Source organism: Colobus angolensis, unplaced genomic scaffold (genome assembly GCF_000951035.1).
Source record: "Colobus angolensis palliatus isolate OR3802 unplaced genomic scaffold, Cang.pa_1.0 Scaffold93, whole genome shotgun sequence".
NCBI lineage: Eukaryota > Metazoa > Chordata > Mammalia > Primates > Cercopithecidae > Colobus > Colobus angolensis.
The window spans coordinates 2,894,582-2,904,881 of NW_012123265.1; the positions used below are offsets into that span (position 1 = coordinate 2,894,582).

The 10,300-nt window shown below is 47.6% G+C and overlaps 1 protein-coding gene across 1 annotated transcript in view; it reads right to left on the bottom strand.

Moving 5' to 3' along the window:
• LOC105504586 (chromosome unknown open reading frame, human C16orf70) overlaps positions 1-7,363 on the bottom strand; it is a 36,572-nt gene extending 29,209 nt beyond the window's left edge. Inside the window, exon 1 of the mRNA XM_011932079.1 lies at positions 7,116-7,363. Coding sequence (XP_011787469.1) covers positions 7,116-7,179 — 64 coding nt within the window. The 5' untranslated portion in view covers positions 7,180-7,363. The remainder of the gene's footprint in view (positions 1-7,115) is intronic.
• Between the last annotated feature and the right edge of the window lie 2,937 nt (positions 7,364-10,300).

The window sequence follows — 10,300 nt, forward strand, 5'->3', positions numbered from 1 at the left end:
AAAAAAAAAAAAAAATTAGCCAGGCATGATGGTGTGCCCCTGTAGTCCCAGCTACTCAAGAAGCTGAGGTCAAAGGATGTCTTGAGCTTGGGAGGTGGAGTCTGTACTCTGGCCTGGGTGACAGAGCCAGGTGTTGCCTCAGGAGAAAAAAAAAAAAAAAAAGCGACAGGGTGAGGCATTCCTGAATATCTAACTCTTAACACTTGGTTCTTTAACTCATGGCCCATTATAAGCAGATTTACATATGCCTCCAGTTTAAGTAATCCAAATTCCAATTACATCTCCAACATTCTAAGGACTCACCGAGACCATCAAAAAGTTTGTTTCCAGGCTGGGTGCGGTGGCTCACGCCTGTAATCCCAGCACTTTGGGAGGCTGAGATGGGTGGATCACGAGGTCAGGAGTTTGAGACCAGCCTGGCCAGCTTGGTGAAACCCCGTTTCTACTAAAAATACAACAACAACAAAAAAATTCAGCTGGGCATGGTGGTGCGTGCCTGTAGTCCCAGCTACTCGGGAAGCTGAGTCAGGAGAATTGCTTAAATCTGGCAGGCAGAGGTTGCAGTGACCTGAGATCCCGCCACTGCACTCCAACCTTAGTGACAGAGTGAGACTCCATCTCAAAAAAAAAAAAAAAAAAATTGTTTCCAGAGTCCATTATAATTTAAACAAGTAGAAACACACATAGAGACAGGTCCTGGACAATCAAAAAACAAAGACTAATAGTTAAATGAATACGAAAACAGTGTGTCTGCTGTTCACCACTCTCTGGATCCCTTGTACCCTGCTCAGAGCTAACCACCCAGTGACTGGTTTTGTTTTGTTTTGTTTTGAGACAGAATCTCACTCTGTCACCCAGGCTGGAGTGCAGTAGTGCAATCTTGGCTCACTGAAACCTCTGTCTCCCAGGCCCAAGAGATCCTCCTACCTCAGTCTCCCAAGTAGCTGGGACTACAGGCATGTGCCACCACAACTGGCTAATTTTCAAAGTTTTGGTAGGGAAGAGGTCTCACTGTGTTGTCCAGACTGGTCTTGAACTCCTGGGCTCATGTAATCCTCCCACCTCCGCTTTCTAAAGTGCTACAATTACAGGTGTGAGCCACCACACCTGGCCAATCCAGTGACTGTTGAATAAATATTTACTGAGTGGGACTGATGGATTGTAGGGTGGGTGACAAGAGAAAGGAAGGAAAAGGGACCATGGCTTCATCCGATGGCAGCCAGTTCACATTTAAATCAGTTGGCCTCCAGGTCAAAGACATGAGATGTGCAAAAAAGAGCTTACAAATGAAAAATTAATTAGAAGGTAAAAAGCTCATGGCTCATCTACATTTAAACAAACAATCTGATTCTGCCCTCATCTGAGAGGCCATTCTTCATTTGAAGAAAGTTGAAGGCAATCATCGCAAGGCTGACTTACAATCTTTAAAAAAGTACTTTTCAGCCTTTCATAGCATAAAACCTGGCACATAGTAGGGACTCAATAAATGTTTGAGAATATGAACAAGCTGGATGCATCCCTCACCTTTGCCATTCCTAAATGGAGGAACATCTACGCTGTCGATCCCAGGAGGAACGGACAAACATCCATGTGCAGAAGACAGACAAGTTCAGTTAGTCAGATGTCAAGAAAGAGGAAGGCTGCATGGCTTCTCTGATCTACATGGCACATGCCAGTCTCTTTCTTTTTCTTTTTTTCAAAGAGACAGGGTCTTGCTATGCCACTAACGCTGGTCTCAAACTCCTGAGCTCAAGCTATCCTCCCGTCTCGGCTCTCAAAATGCTGGGATTATAGACCTGAGCCACCGCTCCCAGCCCATGCCAGTTTCTTGAGGGAGGATTCCACTTACCACATCAAAGGATGTCTCAGCATCTTAGGATCTTAGGATCCTGAGTCACCCAAGAAGAAACTCACCCAGAGGAGATGAAGCAGCCATAGTGACTGGTCATCACACAGCTACTGGTAAAGGAGGGCTACGAAAGATCTCTAAAGGGAACTAACTATATGAATGGCAAAGAAACAGGAGCACTATCCCAGCTCTAACAGAATGGTCAGCCTTCTAAACCGCACAAATCTTTGTCTCACAGATCTCATCACTTGCCTGCTTATAACCTCTCAATGGAAGGGCTTCCCATTGCAGGCAGATAAAACCCAAACAACATGTCATCACCAAAGGCCCTGAATATTCTGGATCTTAACCATCTATATCTTCTTTCTACTGTTCACCCTTTGTTACTTGCATACATCAAGCTCTTTCTCACCTCAGGCCTTTGAATTAGCTCTTGTTGCTGCTGGAATTTCGAATGTTCTACCCAAAGCTGGCTCGTTTGCACTTTAGGTCTTGGTCACACTTCACTTCCCTAACCGCCTTATTCAATGAAGTCTCTCATACCATTTATTTGTTAGTCTCCCTTATATCCTCACAGAGGTAGGACCTTGTCTGTCTTGTTCACCTCAATACCTCCCAGCACCCAATCACTGTACCAGGCACAACTGTAGGTGGTCATGCACATCTGTGAAACAAAGCAATTAGGTGAACACTTAGGTTCTATACCATGAATCCTGTTGACCACCCTCCTTCTCTGGAACTCCTATTGTCTCTCCACCAATACTACTCTCCTCTAACTTTTCCAAGTGTCTCCAATGGGCTATGTTTCTTCTGCTCATCCCTGGTTCAACTAACCACCCAGTTTCTGACTCATATCTCCATCTGTCTCCTGTATACATCTAAAGGCAAATAAAAGTCAACAGATTAAAAGTGATCTTTTCATCTTCTCTGTATTCTAAGTCTCAATATGTATGTCCAACATCTAACAGAGTTTCTCAAGTCAAAAACCTCTAGATTCCTCCTCCTTCCCCACCTTTCCAAATCCAGTTCTTCCTAAACCAATGCCCACAATACACTTCACTAATACATATCCTCTTTTCCACAGATTTGCACAGATTCCAACACAAAGTATCCTTGATAGTATCCCAGGCAGCTAAAACCAAACAGAATTGGGACTGTGGGAAATCCATTTTCCTCTTCTACCAGTACATCATGCTCTAATTATAATATCAAATTGCTTATAGTTCCCTGCACACATCATTTATCTTTTCTCCTGTGTTTTTCTTTTCCTCTTTCACTTGACTAGATTTCCAGCTCCTGTTGGTTGGCAGGAAGCCTTCTCTGAACTCCTACGTCAGGTTAAGTCTCTTCTTCCCCTCCACAGTACCCTATACATCTTCTACTTGATTATAATAAAATGAACTATTTCTATAATCCTTCTCTATCACTAGACTAAGTTCTTCAGGGAATAAGATCATTTTTTAAAAAATTTTTATTTATTTTTTATTTAAATAGAGACAGGGTCTCACTATGTTACCCAGGCTGGTCTCAAACTCTTGGCTCAAGTGATTCCCCCACCTCAGCCTCCTAAAGTGCTGGGATTACAAGCATGAGTCACTGTACACTGTTTATTACTTAATTTTCAATGTTTGTAAGCAATTCACAGAGGTAGATGATGCCTTTAACACACAGCCTTCAGTCTCTGTGGAACAAGGTAATCTCGGAGAAGGTATTTTCTCCACTGACCCTTTATATCTACCATTTTTAGTCCCTTTCAAGACTAATTTCAAAAACAAATTCAGAGACTTGCCTCTGCATCAATACATTCTGCAACTCTCATCGAAAACATTTCAGGGCCCAGCACAAATGCTCACGCCTATAATCCCAGCACTTTGGGAGGCCGAGGCGGGAGGATCACTTGAGGTCAGGAGTTCGAGACCAGGCTGGTAAACACTGTGAAACTCCATCTCTACTAAAAGTAAACAATTAGCTAATGGCGCACATCTATAACTGCAAGAGGCAGAGGCTGCAGTGAGCCGAGATCGCACCACTGCACTCCAGCCTGGGCAACAGAGTAAGACTTTGTCTCAAAAAAAAAAAAAAAAAAAAGAAAACAAAACATTTCAAATCTGCACTGCCTTTACTCCACTGCTGGTCAAACCATCAGTGACATTCACATTCACAGAGATTCTGCTTGGCCTAGGTTTCCTGTCCCTGTGTTGCTGGCATTTCCCTAATCATCCAACATTATACCACCAGGAAGGCAGCCAAGGAGCTGCCAGGATGCAGCTTCTCATTGTGATGCCAGGCAGATAATTGCATCTGCAATTGCACAGATTCCAATAAGAAACCTGGTGACAAAGTTGAGTCCACTCTCAGAAGGACAGAGCCGTGGGAAGCAGGAAATGCCTGTTTGGCAACTTTTATTTATCATCTCTCTCTGTGAGCCTGTCCCTCACCTGGCAAAAAGAGATAACAACACCTATCTTACAAGCTTGTGGTGGCAAGAGGTAAATTCTTCCTGGTTCACTAGCCTAGGCATGTAATTCTAAAACAGATTCCCTTCCGAGACCAATCCCTACCTAACAGCCCCAAATGTAGTCTGGATGTGTCCCGGGGTGGGGAGGAGACTGAAAGGGGTGGAAAATGACTTTCCAGTTTTAAAGTCTGATAAAGTTAAATGACCACCATCTCTCAGGTAGACACCATGTAAAAATGAATTTTAAGACCCACGGGAATCATCAAGGCTCTGGGTCAGTCTATGAACTTTCCCTTAAAATTCAATTCTGGACCTAATATACAGAAATGCCCTTCTCCCTGTTTTTGGTTGCTATTTAGACAGTTTGAAAGAACTATGTAAATCCTTGATTCCTGGGAAACTACCAGAGCTAGGAGTCAGGGTTAAGGTGTCAAAACAACAGCTGAGAGAAGTCTTGCTCTCTCATTCAGTTTTCTGGAAATCCTGATCTCAATTCATATCCTAGTAACTTTTTTTTTTTTTTTGTCTCTTTGAGACAGGGTCTCCCTGTCACCCAGGATCATGCCCAGTGGTGTGATCATGACCCATGGCAGCCTTGACCTCCCAGCCTCAAGTGATCCTTCCATCTCAGCCTCCCGAGTAGTTGAGACTACAGGCCTGACTAACCTAAAATTATTTTTTTTTTTGTAGAAACGAGGTCTCACCATGTTGCCTAGGCTGGTCTTGAACTCCTGGCTTCAAGCTATCCTCCTGTCTCAGCCTCCCAAAGTGTTGGGATTACAGTCATGAGTTACTGCACCCAGTCCCTAGCCACTACTTTTGACCAAGGGACTCTGAATGCTTGTACCACCAAGAGATCCACAACCTAGTCACACTGTCAAGCACAGTTTGAAGCTATGGCTGTGGTTTTTACCCAACCCTGGGAGGATCTTGCTTGGGTAGAAGCTGTCAAGGAGAGGGGAGGAAAGGAGTTAACCAGAAGCCAAACAGCATTAGCATGGTATCACTAGCCCCCAACTAAGCTCTTAGTGCTTCACAAAAGAATGGAGCATTTCGTACCAGCTAATATTCTGGAAAGAACTCTGCAGGAGTGGTGTTAAGTTATGAAAGAATTTGACCAAGACCCCTAAATTAAACCGGCTTTTATGGTTGGGCACGGTGGCTGACACCTGTAATCCCAGCACTTTGGGAGGCCAAAGCGGATCACTTGAGGTCAGGAGTTCAAGACCAGCCTAGCCAACATGGCGAAACCTGGTCCCCACTAAAAATACAAAAATTAGCCAGGTGTGGTGGCAGACACCTGTAATCCCAGCTACTAGTCGGGAGGCTGAGGCAGGAGAATTGCTTGAACCTGGGAGGCAGAGGTTGCAGTGAGCTGATATTGTGCCACTGCACTCCAACCTGGGCAACAGAGTGAGACTGTCTTAAAACAGAACACCAACAAAAACTGGCTCTTACAACACACAGGATGTATGTAGCCACTAAGTATCAGCAGGGCCCTACCAGCAATCTGTACCACCTGGTTTCTCCAATACACTGTCTCCACAGACATGAGTCTTCCAGAGTCAAGGATAATTTATAACCCAGTGAAGCAGCTGATTTAATCCAGTAGCTCACATTAGAGTGATTAAAGTTCAGGCCTGCATAAACAAACAGCACCAACACCTACCCCCACCCCCTTTTCTTAGTGCTGGAACATCAAAGTAAACACACAGGGGTTACTGAATGCAAACATCCTCGTACACATAAAAGTAGTGATGTTGGGAATGGAGAGGATGAAGGGAGAAAGCTGGGCCAGCAAACCCCAAACGACCAAACTGTATCTTTTAGAAACTAAATGTTACGTCCCCCTAACTCCTATTTCATCCAACCTTCACCTGTCACAACTGAGGTCTGGGTTTAGGATTACAGCATCCGATACAGACCATATTTCAAAAGAGAGGGAAGCGGGGCCGGGTGCAGTGGTATGTAATCCCAGCATTTTGGGAGGCCGAGGTGGCCGGATCACGAGGTCAGGAATTCGAAACCAGCCAGCCTGGTCAACATGGTGAAACCTCGTCTCTACTAAAAATACAAAAATTAGCCGGGTGTGGTGGCGCGTGCCTGTAATCCTAGCTACTGGGGAGGCTGAGGCAGGAGAATCGCTTGAACCCACGAGGCGTTAAGTTGCAGTGAGGCAAGATCGCGCCACTGCACTCCTGGGCGACAGAGCCAGATTTCGTCTCAAAAAAAAAGAGAGGGAAGCAAGTCAGCTGTTCCTTTAACACACACAAACTCAACTCCCTTGACCAGAGCCCCAACATCTGATCATGGGTTCCAAACCTAGGTTTCCCCTCCAAAAAAGGGGAAGGAAGCCACAGCCCAGAAAAGCTGGGAGACAGACCACAGGCCACAGTGGTGATCAGAGGGATCAGCCACTTCTCAGCCATTATTTAGTCTGTAAAATGGAAATGGGAATAACAATAGTACCTATCCTCAGGCGCCGGCGAAGGGTACTAGAGAAAATTACTTTCAAAAAGAGCAGGGCCGGGGCATTAGGCATTTGGGGAGAGCCAGCTATTATTGTCTTTACTACTACTGTCCCACCGTCCCAGAAGAGACCCTGCTGAGACCCGAGACGAGCAACTGACAGGCAAATCGGGCCACTTGGAGCGGGTGTCTAGTGCCTGGAGCTCGGACAGCCGAGAGGACGAAAGAGGTGAAGAGCTGCGGGCGCAGGGGCGTGAGAGACTGAGAACAGAGGTGGAAAGAGCCCAGAAGAAAACAAGGATCAGCGAATGGGGTCCTGACAGAGGACCCCAAACTCACCCAGCGTGAATTCCCATTGCTCGTTCCCCAGAGAGCGTTCGGGCACCACCTCCAAGTCCAGCATTGGTTCGGCTCGCCTGGCCCGGGCGGCCTCCCTGCAGCAGCGCAGACTGGACCCGAGCTGATGAGACAAAGCTGCGGCTGACAGGCCGCCCCCGCCGGCCCGCCGCAGCCCCACTTTCCACCTCCTCCCCGGCGGCAGGGGCGGCGGCACCGGCCCAACACCACACCTCACCTCACTTCACTTCACCTGCAGCAAAAGCGGTGGTGGGGGCTACGGCGGCGGCGAGAGCTACTGCAGTAAAAGTGGCGTGCCGGGCCGTAAAGTGCGGGGAGGGCCGGCGAAGGCAGGAGTGCCGGCGCGGGGGAGGAGCCTGAGGCGGAGCCGCGCACGCGCAAACTCCGGGTTCCACCGCCGTTGCTGCCGAGGCTGAGCCGGCCAGCTGCTGTAACGTCGGCAACCGTCGGGGCTCTAGGAGCAAGGAGCCCCGTACTTCGTGAGCCCCTATATCCGTGCACCACAGCACACACACGTCACATATCTACACAAAGAAGGGTTCACCACACAACACACACGTCACACAGCTGCACAACACCCGTCTGCAGTCTACACACACATCCGACTAACATTGACTGGTCGCAGAAGGCAAGTACAGAGGGCACGCTGAGGCCCAGCTGGAGGGAGGACGCGGAGTCCCTAAGCCTTACGGCCCCCACCGTCTCCGTTGGGACTGGAGGTGACGCTGGCCGCAGCAGCTTTTAGTTGTTCAGGAATGACGGCCCCACCCGGTCGCCCCCGGGGCAGGAGTCGAACCGAGTGAGGACTGTGGGCGTTAAGGGTTGGAATTGGTTGGGGGAGAGGACTCGGTAGAAGGGGAAGGGGCCGGGCCAGGCCTCCCTGCTGACCACATCCAAACGTGCGCAGTCCCCCGGGACCAGGATCCGAAGCCGCCCGCAGCAGCGTGGACCAAAGCTGTGGGGTCTTAACCAACCCCTATGGCACTTTCTGTGCCACAGTTTTCCTAATCTGCAAGGGAAAGGAAGGTTCCTCTAGCACGTTCAGCCTGAGGTTTTGGCCCGTGCCCCGGGACACCCTGAAACTAAAGGACAACCGAGACCTCTGCTGATGCCAAGCCTTCACGGAGGCAGTTTCTGGGTTCTCACAACAAACCTGAAACGCGAGATTATGCCGACTTTACGCAGGCGAATACATGAGGCCCAGAGAGGGTTAAAGACCCAAGGCTCCTTAGTTCTAGGCGGCAGAACCCAAGTCCTTTCCATTACATTGCCCCGCAAGGTTTTCAGCAGGGGAGAGTGGCATACTAAATTCTCAAACTGGCTTGATACTAGTTTATCTTGGGAGGCTTTATCAAAATTTGAAATCGTTGTTTGATAAACTACATGGAGAAGGTTGTCCACTGCAGCATCGTATGCCAAAACAACAGAACTGGGTCACTGAGATGTCCAGTAGGGAAGTGGATAAATAAACCCTGAGATATATAATTAGACATGTTTTTAAAGGTGAATGCTGAGAACAGTGCTCACAGCTGTAATCCCAGCACTTTGGGAGAATGAGGTGGGAGGATCGGTTGAGCCCAGGAGTTGAGACCAGCCTGGGTAACATAGCAAGACCCAGTCTCTATTAAAAAAAAAAATTAGCTGGTGTGGTGGCAGTAGGTTGGGCCTGTAGTCCTAGCTACTCAGGAGGCTGAGAGGTGGGAGCATAGCTTGAGGATAGCTGCAGTGAGCTGTGATTATTGAGCCCTGGGGCTTCAGCCTGGATGACAGAGCGAGATCCTGTCTGTAAATAAATAAATAATAAAAAGTGAAGTAGGTCTCTATATTGATGTGGAAGGACCTCCAAGAGAAAAAAGTCAGATGCGGAAGTATGCATACTATGATCCCCCCGCTTTTTTTCTGTAAAAACAAAAATAAAAAACATTTGCTGTACCAAAAAGGAAGAACATTTCTGGAAAAATAAAACATTGTCAATCATACCTAATAGAGTGGCAGAGGACAGGAATCAGGGGGTCATTATTCCTTACCATGACAAGCATTAAAGATATGTTTAGAAAAAGCTTAGTTGAGGCCGGGTGCGGTAGCTCACACCTGTAATCCCAGCATTTTGGGAGGCCGAGGCTGGCAGATCACAAGGTCAGGAGATCAAGACCATCCTGTCTAACACGGTGAAACCCCGTCTCTACTAAAAACACAAAAACAAAATTACCTGGGCGTGGTGGCGGCACCTGTAGTCCCAGCTCTCGGGAGGCTGAGGCAGGAGAATGGCGTGAACCCGGGAGGCGCAGCTTGCAATGAGCCAAGATCTCGCCACTGTAGTCCGGCCTGGGCAACAGAGCCAGACTCCATCTCAAAAAAAAAAGAAAGAAAAGAAAAGAGAAAAGAAAAAGCCCAGTTGTGCAGCTAGGCTAGATAGCTTGGGAAGGAAATCTGGGGAAAAATCTTAAGATTGGTGAGGAGCAATCTTAGTCAATTAAAAGTGTCTGGCTGGGCGTGGTGGCTCACGCATGTAATCCCAGCACTTTGGGAGGCCGAGGCGGACAGATCACCTGAGGTCAGGAGTTTAAGACCACCCTGGCCAACATGGTGAAAACCCGTCTCTACTAAAAATAGAAAAAGTAGCTATGTGTGGTGGTGCATGCCTGTAGTCCCAGCGACTTACATACATGTGCCTCCACACCTGGCTTGTGTGTGTGTGTGTGTGTGTGTAAATGGGGTCTTGCTATGTTGTACAGGCTGATCTCAAGCTCCCGGCTTCAAGCAATCCTCCCACTTCAGCCTCCCAAAGTCCTGAGATTATAGGCATGAGTTACCATACCCGGCTAGATAAACTTTTGTTGTTGACTGACATTGTTCACAGAAATCTATCTGCCTAGTATCCCAACAGGGAATTTCTTAGGGCTCTCCCTGACAACTTTGTTCTTCCTGTTTTGGGGGTTACCCAAATTAGAAATCATTTTCACTTTGTTATCCAGAATGATGTGGTTTCTTCTTTGTCTTGCCTCTCCCACAACCCCACTGGGCTTATCCCACCCCAATTTAGGCCCCACCCATCTTTCTCCTCCAGAAATAAGTCCCCTCCAAGTTTTGAGAGTCTTGCTCTGTTGCCCAGGCTGGCGTGCAGTGGGGTGATAATTGGCTCACTGCAACCTCTACCTCCTGGGTTC